Source organism: Ruditapes philippinarum, unplaced genomic scaffold, assembly GCF_026571515.1.
Source record: "Ruditapes philippinarum isolate M1 unplaced genomic scaffold, ASM2657151v2 ctg166_1_1_1_1, whole genome shotgun sequence".
NCBI lineage: Eukaryota > Metazoa > Mollusca > Bivalvia > Venerida > Veneridae > Ruditapes > Ruditapes philippinarum.
Window position 1 is genome coordinate 189933 of NW_026855289.1, and position 17744 is coordinate 207676.

At 34.1% G+C, this 17744-nt stretch overlaps 1 protein-coding gene and 1 long non-coding RNA gene across 3 annotated transcripts in view; both read right to left on the reverse strand.

Annotated features, from left to right (window-relative positions):
• Positions 1-4556, reverse strand: part of LOC132742767 (kinesin-like protein klp-3) — a 45460-nt gene extending 40904 nt beyond the window's left edge. The window contains exons 1-2 of one of the 2 annotated variants that reach the window (XM_060731240.1): positions 4405-4556; positions 621-937 (exon numbers count right to left, since the gene is read on the reverse strand). In XM_060731240.1, the coding sequence (XP_060587223.1) occupies positions 621-920 (300 nt within the window). In that variant the 5' untranslated portion in view covers positions 921-937; positions 4405-4556. Of the gene's footprint in view, positions 1-620; positions 938-1886; positions 2592-4404 lie in introns of those variants that run through there. The other variant, XM_060731239.1, reaches the window with a different exon arrangement.
• A 6842-nt stretch (positions 4557-11398) lies between these two features.
• LOC132742758 (uncharacterized) lies at positions 11399-17175 on the reverse strand. The gene is made up of 3 exons (XR_009627472.1): positions 16803-17175; positions 14140-14207; positions 11399-12296 (listed from the first exon to the last, which is right to left on the reverse strand). It is a non-coding gene; the product is annotated as an uncharacterized LOC132742758 (long non-coding RNA).
• Positions 17176-17744: the final 569 nt, after the last annotated feature.

The window sequence follows — 17744 nt, forward strand, 5'->3', positions numbered from 1 at the left end:
ACTTTCAAGTTTTTTTTTTGTTTTTTTTTTTTCAAAATATAAACTTTTAAAAGAAAACTTTCAAAACCCTTTGCTTTCGATCTGTCACAAAAACGGCCTTTGTTCTTATGTACTTTAACGGTTAAGATTGAATATGATATAGCCTACGTCAGAGCATGTTCTGTAATTAGAACTTCAGCAATAACACAATAGAATAATCTAAGATTATATACAAAAGGGTTAATCCAACTTTAAAGCAACTTGACAAACTGTATGCTTTTTTATACTTTAAGCTTTAAATTCAAGTTAATCTTCAACGTTGTACTTAAAAATATCTTAAATTCACTGGCTCTTGTCTCTTACGCAAGATAGCGTGAAGATAATATGTTGAAAATGTTATATAATTGTAAGGTATCCGAAGCATTTAAAAAAAAAAAAGCTTTTCAAAAAGGAAAGTGGGCAATAAGAAATACAAATAAGTTATAATTAGAATAAATCTATGCTTACATTTAACAAACCAATGTCAAGCATTGCACTGTTGTTTAAATAAATAAAATTTCTAAATCTAGCAGCAACAAGAACAAGCCATCTTTTCAGGAAAATGGATAAATGAATGATAAATTGTAAATATATAAAGTTACCTTTCTCCCGTTGGCAGCCGCGCCCTGTCTCGGTGTGTTCTGTGGTTTAGATCTGTCAGTTGTGCTTCCAGATGCTCCAGGATCCGTTCCTCTGGGAGTCTTAGATGTCGATGATGACTGATGGGGATTTGGACTCGCACCTGTCGAGCGAGCTGGTGCTCGTGGCCGGCTGCCGCCTTGGCCGGCGATTTGAACTTCTTCAAACTGACGATTTCTCTTGGGTTGTTTTGGGGTTGCACGTGCAGTGGCTGGAGCTGATTGGGTTTCTTTTGGTGCTTCACTTGAACTACCGCTTCCCATTGTTAATATCTACATTTCTGAAGGGGAAAATTGCTGAAGAATAAAAATTGAACCTACAGGGATTTTTTCCAGGATTTTGTGAACATGACCCATACCCATGGAATTGGGAGATGTTCAGCAGATGTTTTGTTAAAAATTAATGCAAAAATGCATGACTTTAAATTTTGCAATGATTAAATGAATGCAAAGAATCACTGTCTAGGATACATGTAGCATCTTCAAACATTTAAGCACCATCATAACAGTGAAGAAGCCCTTATTTTCAAAGATTTTAGAATTTGATATTCAGTATATTTATTTTGTAACTTTCAATTTGGAATATTTTCCCTGTGGTTTGGGAAAATAATATACTATATTCCATGTAGAGCATGACCAGATATCAGCTTTAAAATAAGCCAAAAAAATCCCTGATTTTCAAATAACAAATTTAAAAAGTCCATCTCTGAGATAAAAAAAGAAACAACAAAAAAAAATCTTAATTTAAAAATGACTTTATTATCGTAAAATAAAGATAACTGAAAAAGTATGACCATATATATACATGTATATATATATATTCTTTTACTCATAGAAATATTACCAATTTTGTATTTTCCTGTAGTACTATGTAATAGTCATTAATTCACATTACAATTTACACCAGTCCACATTTTAATTATCAGTAAATATCTAAGTATTATTAATAAAATTTTGATATCATAAAGAAGTAAAATTATTATATAATACTGCTTTATTAAAAAGGAAGAAATTGACTGAAAATTGTTAAAATCTGATATCATATACATGTAGCTTGAACATGTAGGCCTAATTAAAAATAAAATCTGTCAAAGACAAAAAAAGACATGATAAGGGGTAATAACCATAGAAGTTATTACTATTCTGACATATTTCTTTTCAAAACAAAAAATTTCAAAATATGTCATTCAGAAGTAGTGTATGATATTGTAATAAAATGCACGTATCTACCTTGAAATTAACAATCCAACACTATATAAAATTCAAAAGTGGAGTCACTTAAGTTTACTTCCTATATAAATAAATAAATCCAGTTTTTTTTTTGTAATGGTATTGAACAAGTTTAATATTAATAAATCCAACACAACTGATAAAATCCACCAAAAAATCACTTGATGTATTAACAGAAAAATAACAATTAGATTTTTTTATACACTTTTCTAAATAGTCAAGCGATATCTATTTTTAATCAGCTTCAATTCTGAAATGATCAATACTTCAGAATAATTGGCATTACTTTATAACAAAAGATATAATCAGTTTATCTTTAACACATTCGCGTGTTTCAATAATGAATATAGAATAGCAATATTAGCCAGTATAAGCACTATTGTACTCCAAATCCTTTAATATGCCCACAATGTACATGTCTATACGATATGGCACTGTCTAATAGACCACATATATATTTCTATACCAAATTAATGAACTGTAAAGAGGTAGCTCACTTATTTAACTGTGGAATCTATAAATTATTTAACCGTGTTTCATTTTACTTTGTAAGTGTACATTTCACTTTTGCCAAGTTTTAGCTGAATTTTACCGTAGATTGCCAAAAACTGGGCCAAAATATGACAGAAGATTATGGATCAATGAAATGTCAGAGTTATTTCAGGTGCAGATAAAACGGATATTTTTCAATACACCTATTTAGGGCTGTGTAAACATAATAGGCTCAACGGAGCACGACCATTGATCGTCGTACTGGCTGCCTAGCAAATATGTAAACAATGATCAAAACTGTCCTTCACCTTCGATCAGTGTAATCAGCAGCTTGATCATACTATTCTGGTGATTGATTAAATTTTCAAAAAGCTGTCAAGTGATACTGATTAAATTATCTATTTAACTTAAGTAAATTTATTAGTGTGAAATAATTAATGAGATAAGAAATTGTACCTAGATCTATGCAGATATATATTTATCTATTTAAAGAAAGATTTACACAGCTTCAGGCGGTTGTAATATATTACATTTCAAGACAGTAAGACGAAACATTTTCCCGCCAAATTTCTTAGCCAACTTTCCCGAATACGAAGCGGGAAAATTTGAAATCAATTTCTGGTCATGATTTTCATTGGTCATCATGACCATAACGATTGTTTTTTTTAATTTCTGCGATACCGGTAGATCTAACAGTCTAATTGACTAGGTAACAGATGTTTTGATGTCCTTCATGTAGATCTAGATCTCACGAGTTTTAAATAGATCTAGTAAGAAACTCATTTTATAAATCTAGCTCTAGATAGTATAGCCCTCTATACTGTAAATGTGTGTTTATTTATAGTATAGAGGGGAAGATCTATATCTGCCGTTATCTTTTAATTATTTGCTTACATTTTTCAATTAGAATCTAATTATAGATCTAGAATGCACAGATTTCCTAAGCATGCGTCAGTTGCTTCCCTTTTCACCAATATTTTTTGCACCTGACTGTAGACTCTATATGTGTAATTGTTGCAAAGGATTCCCTATAAACAGTCTTACAGATATAGGCTACATCTAGATCGAGAAAAAGTGTTTGGTTAGTTAAATTATGCACTTCTTCAAACTATTATTTCAGATCTAAAGGATACACGTTGATAGAAAATAAACACAAGGGAGGTAACCAATAAAATATGTTGAGTCGTAAGTTACTCATTATAACCAGGTTTGCTTCCCTTTAATTTCGTACGGTAGTGAAATCAGAAACTTGAAAATGTTAGTTATCCAACTTATCGTGGAATATAATGCACATGTACTAGATTAATAATATCTGTCATATTTTGCGGTTCGGATCGGAATATCCGTCCCGAGGTGACCCGCCCATTGGGCGGTAACGAGGCTTGCCAAGTTACCGCCCATGGGCGGGTGACCGAGGGACGGATATTCCGATCCGAACCGCAAACATATGTCAGATATTTTTTCTTGCATATTCTACCATATTCCATTATATTTTAAATTCTTTATCTTTATTTTCAATGAAAATTTATATCATTACAACCGTAACTACTTTCTTACAACTGCGTATGAATTACAACTTCATTCATAACGGTAAAATGACGTCATCCTAACCGTGCCATTGTACAGCACGCGACTCATCTGGAACCCCCCATGCCAGATGAAATTTCCGGTATGGGTAAAACTCACGGAAACGCCAGTCTGACATGCAAGAAATGATGTTAAACTGAGAATTTACAATTCAGAATGGAATGATAAAATGATAAAATCATTGCTCATGAGGACATCACATGTAGCACCAACTTCTGCAAGGTCTATATGTCTATTATCCCTTTGAGATAGAAAGTGAAATAATATTTCATATTACATAGCTGAAATTTTAAATTTGGAGAAAATTGGAACGAAAGAAAAACTTACAAAACGCTATTAGCACAGTAACATTTACGTGTGCATGTAATGACAATAAAGTGCACGTGATTACTGTTTATATAACACGTTAATTCGATAAATTGAGAAGAAGAAGTCATACCTGTTCATTTCCCCCTTTTACATTGCCACAATGCGTCTACATGTGATGTTCATGAAGCGGTCAACATGCTTCAATTTCACTAAGCAGTGTGAAGCAAGCGTGTTTTAGCACGAAATATTCGTGCTATTTTGGTTCCCGCGTCTTTACTTTCAATTTGTACTGTGCTCACAATGGTCATATATCACATCAGTCTGTATGTGTATGATTTTGCCGCCTCTTTTGCTGTCATCTTGGGGTTTTAATCCCACGGAAAGTTCATGTTCAATTGAAAAACACACCCACATGCCTTGCACGGCGACTTGTATTGTATTGTTTCGCAATATTGAACAAAAACTGATTAATTTTCGGGAGTTTTTTTGTTATTTTCGCTAGGTATAACGATTTACGTGTTCTCGATTCTTCAATCTATACTGTAATTACGACCAGATCGCCTAAATATAAGCATACGTCCGTAAGTAAGTTGCAAGTTCAAGTCCACGGGAATTTTTTTCCCAGATAGAATGTTATGCAGTGGATAAATCAGTTGTTTCATTTCGATGTCTTCTTTTTAATTTTCATAACTTTTTTCTCAAAATATTGATTCCCCGGCCATAATGGTATAACCTTCCCTCACATGATGAGAGAAAATTAAATGTACTAAATAACCAGCTCACTCAGATTATGTTTTAATTAGATCTATTATCAGTTTCAAAGATTGTATTTTTTACACGTAGGTGTGTCAGAAATTGATGGAAAGGGTCAATTTCTAACTCTAAACTTTGATCCGTCGAAAAATAACCTATGAGGTCAATATTTCAACTTGGTCAAACTCTAGTGTTTTAGTTAGTACAGTGGCGACTAAGAACAAAAACATTAATCAAATTATGTTTCTTTTTTTTGTTAGGTTTTACGTCGCACCAACACAGTATAAAACATTTGGAAATTTTCCAGCATCACTGTTGAAGAAAGACCATTCGGAACTTCCTCGGCTATTATATATAATATTATCTATTATCCTTATCCGAAGACTGGTAGAAAGGGCCGAGTAGTTGCGATTGGAAGACCTCAAGACCTCCATGCATTATTTCAGCCATGAACAGGAAACATGAGTAGAACCACCGACTTTCCTTAACCTAGCTTGATAGCTTTCTCACATGAAAAAAATCCCAAATACCTGGCAGGACCTTATTCCACAGTGGTGAGGGGGCAAGGAGTGTGATGTCAACGGTTCCGAGTTAACATGAGTAAAATCTGTCTGAATATGTTTTGGGTAAATAACAGTCGTATTTAAATTATAACTGACTTAAGCATAATCTCTTAACATACATGTTAAGGGGAGTGGTGGTTGCCTAGTGGTTAAGGTGATTAAGGTGTCTCCCTTTCAACCCAGGGATAACGTGTTCGAGCCCTACTCGGGTCACGACCATGTTTCAGTACTGGTTGGTTCCAGGAAACGGACTCGAAAGCGATTAATATAAGTTCGCAATCGAGCAAAAATAGATACGTTTAAACTAACATACATGTTGTAATTCGTTATAACGTTAGTTTGTTCCTCGATTTTATTTTATTGCCGAATAACGAACATATTGTTTTTAGAAGGAAAAACTATACGTTTGGAATTACACCATTTTCATTATAACACACAATGAATTAATAAGGGGATACGTTTTCGCATGACCAGCAGTAAATAACATTTTGTTCTGAATGAATGTTTTATACTAAAGTTGATACTCTGAATGAAACACAATACTTGAATCAAACAAATGCTTACTGTTTATATAATATAAATAATTTATTAATTACTTTGTATACTATCCATTTCATTTACAGTAAACGGTGGCATATATTTATTGCAACTGGCTGTCAAACGCACGACCGTGACACTATACGATAACTTAATATAAATGTACGTTTATAAATATATTCATTACCTACATAGTACATTTTAGTTATATTAGGCCTAAAAATGTGCTGTTAGCGTAATACATATACTAGATTTATTCTATACGGACCACGAAAAAACTTCGACACATCGAAAAACTCGACACATAAAATCTCGACTCATCAATAGGTTTTTATAAGGAATATATGAGGGAAAAAATCGGGACTTTCATTTTACTTCGACACATCGAGAAAATCGACTAATCGAAGTTCGACTCATAGAAGTTCTTCTGTATATATACACAATTCATTGGTGAAGGTTCGGTTCCAATTTAGTTAAAGTTTAAAAAATAATGATGTAACAATTGAACAATATTATGTCAAGTTCAAAGATGAAATAAGTCTTGAAATAAAGATGCTAGATTTATGAACCTTGTCATTCATGATGTGAGTAAGTCCAAAGTATAAACCAGGTATAATTACGAAGATAATACTTTAAAAAATATATTAATTTTTCATTCAAAAAAATAAATGAAGATAATCCTGGAAATACAATCTGTATTAGTATGGAAGAACATGGACAGACTGAGATCCCTGACCACTAGTGGCTGCAGCATCATTTTCAAACACCAATGTAGAATAATAAACACCCAATAGTTGCTCCGTCCTTTTTATATTTTTCTGGTCCTTCGGGATCATTTATGCCAGCACTATTAGGTGTTGAGAATTAAGTACCGCTCAAGCCGGTGCTAGGGGGCGTGAGGGATGTTGCACTTCTTCATTATCCCTCATGTACAGACACAATCAAACCGAGTCTGCAATTTTCATGTAACTTTGTTGTGATTAAATCTTCCAACGTATCACTTTGTTTCCAGATTTCTATACTGGTGGCAAAAGGTTTTAATATCACATTCAAAAGACTAGTTTATACATATACTTGTATTACCACAAGATGGCAAATTTGATAGTAGAATGCTGATCTTTGGAGCACCCCCAAATCTACGAGATATATTTCTTGTCCCACCACATGCCATAATTTGTATTCATGTGTTTAAAACTTAGACTTTCCAGCTTTACTCACGGAAGAACAAGAACATGCTTTGGTGCACTGTTGCATTAATTTGTGGGTACACGAGTAGACCCACCAACCTTCCATAAACTAGCTTGATAACTTCCTCACTTGAAAGGACTCAACATTCCTCTAGTAAGATTTGAACCAACAGTGTTGAGGATCAAATAATTTTAAGACTGACATTAACTACTCAGCTATAGAAACACCTATTACGGCCCGCACTCTCAGAAACACTGAAATAAATATAAACAAGAGCCCGGTTTGAGCCGGTTGATGCTCCCCGAATTGGTTTTGGACACAGGAAAGTACACCTCTTGTAGTTTCAGAGTAATGTCTCTTGAAAAAGTTCAATGTGCTATAATTCCAAGATTAGGCAAGGCAGAGTAACCATTCTTTGAACTGCACTTCTAATCAATGAGATCTGTCAACCAACAAAGTTTCTTGTTAAAACCTCTTATGGTTTCCATGTCAAATGCCCTGACAAAGTTCAAAATGTAAAAATTTACAAAGGGCAATAACTACAAAATTTGGCATGACAGAGTTCAAGTTCTTGTGCTCTGCACATCTACTCATTGAGATCCATCAACCTACAATGTTTCATGTTGATATCTCTTGTAGTTATAGAGTTATTTCCCAGACAAGACTTTTTTTAAAAGGGGAGATAATTCAAAAATTGGGCAAAACAGAGTTATGGTTTTTGTACTGCATTTTTACTCAATGAGATCTATCTACCAACTAAGTTTCATGTTGATATCTCTTAAAATTTTAGAGTAATGTCCCAGACAAAGTTCAAAAAGTAAAAATAAAACGCAATAACTCCAAAATTAAGCAAGGCAGAGTTATGATTCTTGTGCACTGCACATCTACCCATTGAGATATATCTACCTACAAAGTTTCATGTTGATATCCCTTATAGTTTTACAGCTATGTCCTGGATAAGATTTTTCTAAAAGGGAAGATAATTCAAAAATGAGGCTTAGTAGAGTTATGGTTCTTTTGCACTGCACTTCTACTCAATGAGATCTATCTTCCTATAACGTTTCATCTTGGTATCTCTTATAAATTTAGAGTTATGTTCCAGACAAAGTTCAAAGTGTTAAAATTAACAAAGGGCAATAACTCCAAAATTAGGCAAAAAAGAGTTATGGTTCTTGTGCATAGCACATCTACCCATTGAGATCTATTTACCTACAAAGTTTCATGTTGATATCTCTTATAGTTTTAGAGTTATGTCCCGGACAATATTTTTCTAAAAGGGGAGATTATTCAAAAACCGGGCAAAATAGAGTTATGGATCTTTTGCACTGCACATCTACCAATTGAGATCTATTCACCTACGAAGTTTCATGTTGATATCTTTTATAGTTTTAGAGTTATGTCCCGGACAAGATTTTTCTATAAGGGGAGATAATTCAAAAACCGGAAAATAGAGTTATGGTTCTTTGACACTGCACTCCCCTCAATGCCCCTACCACTGTATGAAGTTTAAACAAATTATCTCCAAGGGTTTTCAAGTTATGCTCCGGACAAGACAATGGACGGACGGACGGACAAGTTGGTGACTATATTCGGGGAGCATAAAAATAATGAGCAATTATCATATTATTGCAAGCAATACAAAAGTCCTCTACTGGTTAGCACCCCAGCAACATTTGAAGGGTCAAGGCCTATGTGCTAACGTGTCAACATTTCTCTATTTTAATTAAATTTGTTTGAAAAGTTACAAGTTCTTTAATTATAATCGAAGATATATAGTTTTTTGGGATGGCCAGACATACAGACAGATAGACTTAAGGCAAATTTTTTAATGTCCCTGGTTGTAACCAGAATATGTGCCGCGTCACGACAAAACCAACATAGTGCGTTTGCGACCAGCATGGATCCAGACCAGCCTGCGCATCCGCGCAGTCTGATCAGGATCCATGCTGTTCGCTTACCAACTCGATTACAAGTAGAGAAACTGATAGCGAACAGCATGGATCCTGATCAGACTGCACGGATGCGCAGGCTGGTCTGGATCCATGCTGGTCGCAAACGCACTATGTTGGTTTTGTCATGGCGCGGCTCATATTACTTTAACACTTAATATAAAAAAGCAAAATTCTTACACCAAAGAGGAGATAACTACTGAAATAAAGATGCTAGACTTATGAACATCGTCATACATGATGCAAGTGGTGACAAACAACAATTATCAAGTAGAAACCATTTATAGAATCAAAGAAGAAAAGTGAAAAATATAACAATTTTCAAATATATAAAAAGTAAAGTTTATTTCTTGTAACATAGTACTACAACATGACATTGCAATGGAAAATACAATATATCATTAATAGTAACAAAGAAGAAAATTTAAACAAGAGGGCCATGATGGCCCTAGATCGCTCACCTGAATTATCAAACTCATCCAAACAATTACCTAGACAAGCATTCTGACCAAGTCTCATGACAGGTGAGTCAAAAATGTGACCACTACAGTGCTAACAAGGATTATCCATATTTGAGCAGTGCGACCTAGTTTTTTACCCAGGTGACACATATTCAAACTTGACCTAGAAATCATCAAAACAAACTTTCAGACCAATTTCCAGGATACTTGGATCAAAAACAGTAGCAACTAGAGTGTTAACAAGATTTTTCTATTTTTAGCTCCGGTGACCTAGTTTCACATGCGATTTCGAACTAATCCAAGCAATTACCTAGACAAGCATTCCTGACCAAGTTTGATGATAATCGAGTCGAAAATGTGACCACTAGAAATGTTAACAAGGTTTTTCCATATTTGGGCGGGTGTGACCTAGTTTTTCATCCAAAATGACCCATGTTTGATCTTGACTTAGAAATCATCAAAAAAAACTTTCAGACCAACTAACAGAAATATTTGGATCACAACAGTAGCACTAGAGTGTTAACAAGATTTTTCTATTTTTAGCTCAATGTGACCTAGTTTTTCATCCGAGATGTCCCATGTTCGATTTATTCCAAGCCCAATGACCTATTCAAGTTTCCTGACCAAGTTTGATGACAATTGAGTCAAAAATTGTGACCACTAGAGTGTTTAACAAGGTTTTTCTATTTTTAGCTCCTGTGACCTAGTTTTTCATCCGAGATGACCCATGTTCGAACTCATCTGAGCTATCACCTAGACAAGCATCTTGATCAAGTTTGATGATGATTGATGCAAAAATGTGACCGCTAAAGTGTTAACAAGGTTTTTCTATTTATAGCTCCGGTGACCTTGTTTTTCATCCGAGATGACCCATATTCGAACTCATTTGAGCTATTATCTAAACAAGCATCCTGACAAAGTTTGATGATGATTGGGTCAAAAATGTGACAACTAGAGTGTTCACAATGTTTTTCTATTTTTAGCTCCTGTGACCTAGTTTTTCATCAGAGATGACCCATTGTTCGAACTCATCCAAGCAATTGACTAGACAAAGCATTCTGACCAAGTTTTTGATGATGATTGGTTCAAAAATGTGACACTAGAGTGTTCACAAGGTTTTTTTCTATTATATAGCTCCTGTGACCTACTTTTTCATCCGAGATGACCCATGTTCGAACTCATCCCCGAGCTATCACCCTAGACCAAACATCCTGACCAAGTTTGATGATGATTGGGTCAAAAATGTGACCTCTAGAGTGTTCACAAGGTTTTTCTATTTTTAGCTCTTGTGACCTAGTTTTTTCATCCGAGATGACCCATGTTCGAACTCATCTGAGCTTTCAACTAGATAAGCATCCTGACCCAAGTTTTGATTGATGATTGAGGCAAAAAATGCGACCCGCTAGAGATGTTCACAAGCAATTGTGGACGGCCGAACGGACGACGGACGACGGACGACGGACATTCACCGATCCTAAAAGCTCACCCTGGAGCACAAGCTCAGGTGAGCTAAAAAAAATCAAACAATTTTTTAAATTGAAAATTTAAGGATTGATAATTCTGACATTATAAAGGTGAGACACAAAAACATATATCTAAAGTTTGAAGCAGATATGCTAAGAAATAAAGAACGTTGATAAAGAACGTTTTTTTTTTTTTTGGGGGGGGGGGGGTTGTGAAAATTGTAAGTTCAAGGGGGATAAATCTAATAAATTTGGTGCTAGAGTTGTGAACCTTGACATGCAAAATGGCCGTAAGGTCATGATGCCATTTATTCATATTTTAAGTTTAATATAAATGTTTTCAGTACTTTTGAGTAATACCAAATTTTGTTATATTTGCCATATTTTAAGTCTATTTGTTGCCATAGCAGCCAAATTTATCAACAAAGTAAGAAAAGAAGATGTTCATAATTTCCATACAGCCATTTACCCATATTTCAAGCTTCATTCATTAGTATTTTCAGTACTTTTTGCATCACCAAGGGATCCAGTTTGGTGGACAGACGGACATACAGAAGGTAACCTAGTCACCTCTGGTTAAACCGATAAGGGACTAACATCAATATTTATGTATCAAATAAACTTAAAATTACAAATACGGAAATTTAGAAATGATAAATTTTAAAAAATTTGTTAAAAACACCTGACATTTCAATTTTTTTACACTCAGCCCATTTTCTCAACCAATCAAAAAGTTTCATTTTTGTATTGGCCCCATTTTCCATATGGTACTGCTGCTCTGTGTTAGAACATAATTTGGCAAAGAGGATGATCTAATATCAAGAACCTAATAAAATAATGAATGTTTTATTAATCTTGCAAAAACTGCCCAAGTTGATGGTCTTTACCAGTCATAAACAATGTCTAAATTGGTTGTATTATATCTTTATTGCAATTTTTGCAACTCATTAAGCAACATGCTCCTCTACCCGTCCCCCACACGGCACTGCCCAGCACACAACTCTGTGTCAATCACTTGCCATAGATATACAATGTTTAATGTCACAGTATCAATTCACATGGAGGTCCTCTATCAAATATTAAACAACTTGTCCAGCAAGCATCAGTCCTGTAAAATAAAATATTTGATTTATAATTCATAATGAAAACTGTCTTTTGGAGAAACAATTTTAACTACTTACATAATTATGTATAGCAGAATTTGAGTCTTTTTTACTAAAGTTATTTTGCTACTCAAAGCATTAAACACCAGTGAATATTCACAGAATAAACCACGGATTAATTCCGGCATCATCCGTAGCTAACGGTACTGGTCAGTAGCTATCCGTAATGTAACCATAATCAATCGTAATAGTTCTTGTATATCCGTAGCGATCCTCGACAATTTTTGAACATGCACAAAAAATTGCTACGGAAAAATCAACTGTAGCGTATCCCTGCTAGTCCGTACTAAACCGTACTGATACGTATTGGTCCGTACCAAAACCATGCTAGTCCGTATCGATTTGTAGTCCACCAACTTGTCAAGGATTTCCACGGTTTGGTACGGAGAACTACTTATTTGTACCGTTACCCTAAGTATAAGCTACGGTTTTGTTTTAATACGGATTAATACGGCATTGTCACGGAAAGCCATGATCGTAATACGTTGTACTACGGAGAGGCAAGGATTAGCACGGTCTTATATGGTTTATTGCGTTGCAACACAAAACGGTACGGAATGGTACGGTCCACCACTGTTTAGTACGAAAAAATTAAGTATCATGTACTTATTCCAGGTAATAAATACTACCTTCTTGTTAAAAACATACATATTTGCGGGAACATTCAATAAATGACAATTACTATTTACTGGCTGCAACTTTATATTGAAATGGCTCAGAATGCGGAGGCAGTGGTCGAGCTGCTTGATGACATGCATAGAGGTAAAAATATATTAATATCGTACTATAATACATCCGCAATAGAATAACATTTAATGTTACATATTTTACAAACATTAGATCGTGAAATTGGAGTAAATATGTACATAAAACAAAGTGTCTCATAAGCCTCGGACCCTGGCCCTTGAGTGATAATAAGATTAATTAACAAGCTTTTAACATATCCTTAAAACATCAACATTCACGATAATTGATGTAATTGTAAAATGAACAGCAAATCTTAAAATTAAAAAAAGAAGCAGTATTGATCAACATTCTTCATTAATGATTACTATAGTCGATACCTAAGACAGACGAGATGGTGGACTAGAGATGGGCTTTTACAAAGACCCCTTCATGTTTAGTATTAGGCTTTAATGGCCGAACTTGTTGAGGATCCGGCGTCCTTAAAGAAATTCACTTTAATCAGACCTGATATGTCTCAGGGGTCGGACGCGATGAGACCGAATCCTCTCCGCCAAAATCATTGAACTCTGCAATTTCTTTTTTTAGGTGTTCTTTTCTTGTGAGGCATTTTGAAAATGAGCATGCAAGAGGTTGTGGACGGATATAATAGGTCCGTATAGATCCGTGGCAATTTGTTCTTCTCCGTATCAATTCCTTCTTCTCTGTATCAGACCATACTTATTCGTAATGACCCGTGCTTATACCGTAACAGACCGTAGTGTATCCGTAGTGCGTCCGTCCGGATTTGTGTCGCTCCGTATCAAACCGTGTCAGTCCGTAACAATTTATGTCTCTCTGGGAGCTTTTGGTGGTAAATCCGTCAGACTCCGTAATATCGGAAAAATGTCGAATTTAGAATCGAGACATCTACGTTAAAAAATCGTTACATTCAATCCAATTTAAGTTATACAAACCCTTCAAAAGGCTTTTTATCCCGAAACCAAGTGCCTATGGTGTTGAGGGGAAAATGTTTTGTTTTTTTTTCACTTGGCCATCAAAAGCCCTTTTCCTTCCATTTAAAGTGATCAACAATTTTCTTGAGTAATTGTCTTAAGAACTTACCATGGTTTGATATTGGCTAATGTATGGGAGGAACTTCTATAGTAAGGCAACAACTGTTCCTTTGTGGCCTAGTAATCAACAAGATACAGATTTTATAATGGTTAATTTTTTAGAATTTCAAAATGCTATAGGAACTCAGGAATAGGACAGCATATTGCGGTGCATAGTTTCGAACTTTTACAGGCTTTACTTTTTTTGTTTGTCCAACATTTGAACAGCTTTTCATATAATCCAATTGAATTGTCTTGAAGTAAGTAATCTCAATATAATATAATCTGCTAGTTTAAAAAATAGGTGAAATCAAGAGCCATATAGAAAAAGAAACCATCAAATTTGGCCACTTTTTTAAGTAGCAAGTCTAAATGTTGAAATGATATTATATCTTAGAGGTCATGCACTTGGATAATATAAATTGATATCAAGATAATTGTGAGAATTGTTTTTAAAAGCCGTTACAGGATAAGAAATATATGCCGCAATTTGCGGTTCCACCTCGGAGTTCCTTTTAATAGAATATACATGAAAAAGAAATAATTATAAATATTTTACTTTTAGGCTCAAAAACAGACCCCTGCTTAATATTTTACTTATATCTTTAAAATTGTTTTCATCAAACCTAAACCCCTGTAAAATACTGAGAATTTCTGCTCTTAAAGGAAGGAATGTCTATCCTTAAAGCAGCTTGCCTCCAGATTTATGCCAATGTCCATGAAAATGTATTTCAAAATAAAACATTATTAAGTGGACAAAGAGTGCAGACACTTACAATTCATATAAATTACTGGTCAAAATATGCAAAAAATAACTCTTAATGCTGCAATGTAAGCAACACAAAGAAATATGGTGATAATTACAATGAAATCAGTCCTTAATTGCACACATGTAAATTATTACTTGAATCTTGATGCTTTTACTTTTCTAAAAAATGTAATGAAAGCTTGATTTTAATGAAAAATATTGACTCATTTGGAAGCAGGTAGCTTTAAATATCAATTCAGAGTAAGGAAAATGCTGATATATATTATTTTTAATATCATTTATAAGAATATCATGTATCATAATTGATTCTGATTCCAAAATGTTCATGAAAATGATTAAATGTACACAAAGATTATTTTACACTACAAATTTTAGCTTTGATATTAAATTCACTTACGGAAAAGATGGTTTAAATATGACTGCAAAATTGACAAAGATAATCTAGCTGTCCTTGAAATGAATCTAGATCCATCTTTACTGGTAACATTTTCATTTGTAATTAAAGGGACTCCACTGAGGTTTTTTGACATGAAGGGGGCCGAAAATATTTTTTCAAGATTTTTGTATATCGTAACTAGATGTGTCACTCCATTTTCCAGAAATAATTTTATTGTGCAAATTGGCCCAAAAAATGAAAACCGTTGCAACGCTTTTCACTCAAATCGGCCAAAAATGGCATAAAAAATTGATTATCAATTTAATACTGTGTGTATTTATATAATTATCATCTTCTGCTTGGTTTTAAATTTAAATGTACCAGTTGATTTAAGAAAGATTTTCATAATTTATCATTTTAGGCTATTGGACCTCAGTGGAGTTCCTTAAGGTTTATCATCATTTATATATGGTTGATAGTTAACAAAGTACATTGTATATTGCTTATTTGAACCATTTAAAGTACAATTCCTGGAAGTCACCAGTACTCAATGGGTGCCAAATTTTTATTATCTTTCTGGATTTAACTTCGGCTTTAATTAAGGTAGTCATACTGTAATGCATACATGTACTTGCCAAAATTCCTTTACATCGGCCATTATATCATAATAAATCAATCATTTCAGGAAAGATATTTTTCACAACCTTCGGTATTCATTATTTTTTAACCATTAATAATCAGAATTTAGTACATAGTGATAAAGGATGAGCGATTGTTGATTATGATAACCTAACCAATTGCCAAAAATAAATTTCTGGAAATAATCAATATGCTAAGATAATGTTAGAATTGTTTTGGCGGCAAAGCATTACCTAAAGACGACCATAACATCTTGGAGGTTGATCACCATTATGGGTTTTCCAGGATAACTAACCAGTTTCTCAACAAGTGACCCGACTACTAATCTCAAATGAGCTGAGTCACGACAAAACCAACAAAGTGCGTTTGCGACCAGCATGGATCCAGACCAGCCTGCGCATCCGCGCAGTCTGATCAAGATCCATGCTGTTCGCCGGCAGTTTCTCCACTTGTAAAAGAGTTGGTAAGCGAGCAGCATGGATCCTGATCAGACTGCGCGGACACGCAGGCTGGTCTGGATCCATGCTGGTCGCAAACCCACTATGTTGGTTTTGTTGTGACACGGCTCAAATGATTTCTGTATCAGACAAATAACCAGTCCGCACAATATCTGAGGTCAAAAGCCACAGTGAAATTATGCCATGTCAAAGGATGGAACCCGCAGCTCCTAATGTCAGAGGGGATTAGGAAAATGATGCTCTCCCTGATGAGCTAAGCAAGCAGACGGACTTGGTGTCAACAGAATAAACATGGTCCTGAACATTTGTGGGTTGAATTTATTTATATGCATTTTCAAATGAAATGATTTTGGTGTGTATGTTGATACACAACAAAATTTGTTATAAAAACATGTTCAATATTGTTGGTATTTTTTTTAAATTTTGCTGACATAAACTTGCCTTTCTTAAGAGAATCAGATAAATTTGTAGCTTATCCTTGCTAACATATTACATCCACTTCAATAACCATGGTCAGATCTACAAATGTAAAAAAGAACATAATTATCACAACTTGGTTGTTAATATTTTTTCTGAGGCATATCTGTGGCTGTTACAAAAGAAACTTTGTACAGAAATTATTTTGCACAACAATATAGTGCTTGACAAGTGTTGTTCTTTGAACTTCATATTATATCAGTTAACATGTATTAAATGGATGCATACACTGAGTGACATGATGTAAATCACTTTAAAGAAAGTTTGAATATTGTTAAATATTCCAGCAGTTTCTGGGTTTTTTTTGTCTGTTTAACTAAAACCAGTTAAAATCTCAATCACTCCACACGTAATGAGCACGATGGGCAAAATGTATAATATTTAATATGAAAAATAACAATTCAAATACTAGATTATTTTCTCCCCCTCTGCTTTTATCATGGCTTGGGACATGCTAGTAGTTAAAACTGCACACATCCGGGTATTTTTGAATTCAGGATTTTTTTTTTAATTATACTTTTTTCAATTTGAGTCAAAATTTGCTTTTTTATGGCAAATAAATAGTATTGATTTACTAATTTTACTCTAATATTAAATAAATATTATACACTGTTGCTAAATAAAAACTAAGACATAAAAGGATACATTGTCTTAATTCTGACTTTGTAAGTTTTCTAAAGAACATTAAATCTAAATATTTTACTAAATCATTAAGACATATAATAAAATATTCCCCATAAAAACAATATGAATCTGGGAGTGTGCTGTTTTAAAACTAGGCAGCATTGGGAGAAGTGTTGAGATTGTCAAAACCTTTGAAGCTCTGAAATGTTGAATGGATTTAAGTCAGTCACTGTACGTTGTAGGATTGGTCACAATAGGTTGTAGGGTTCAAT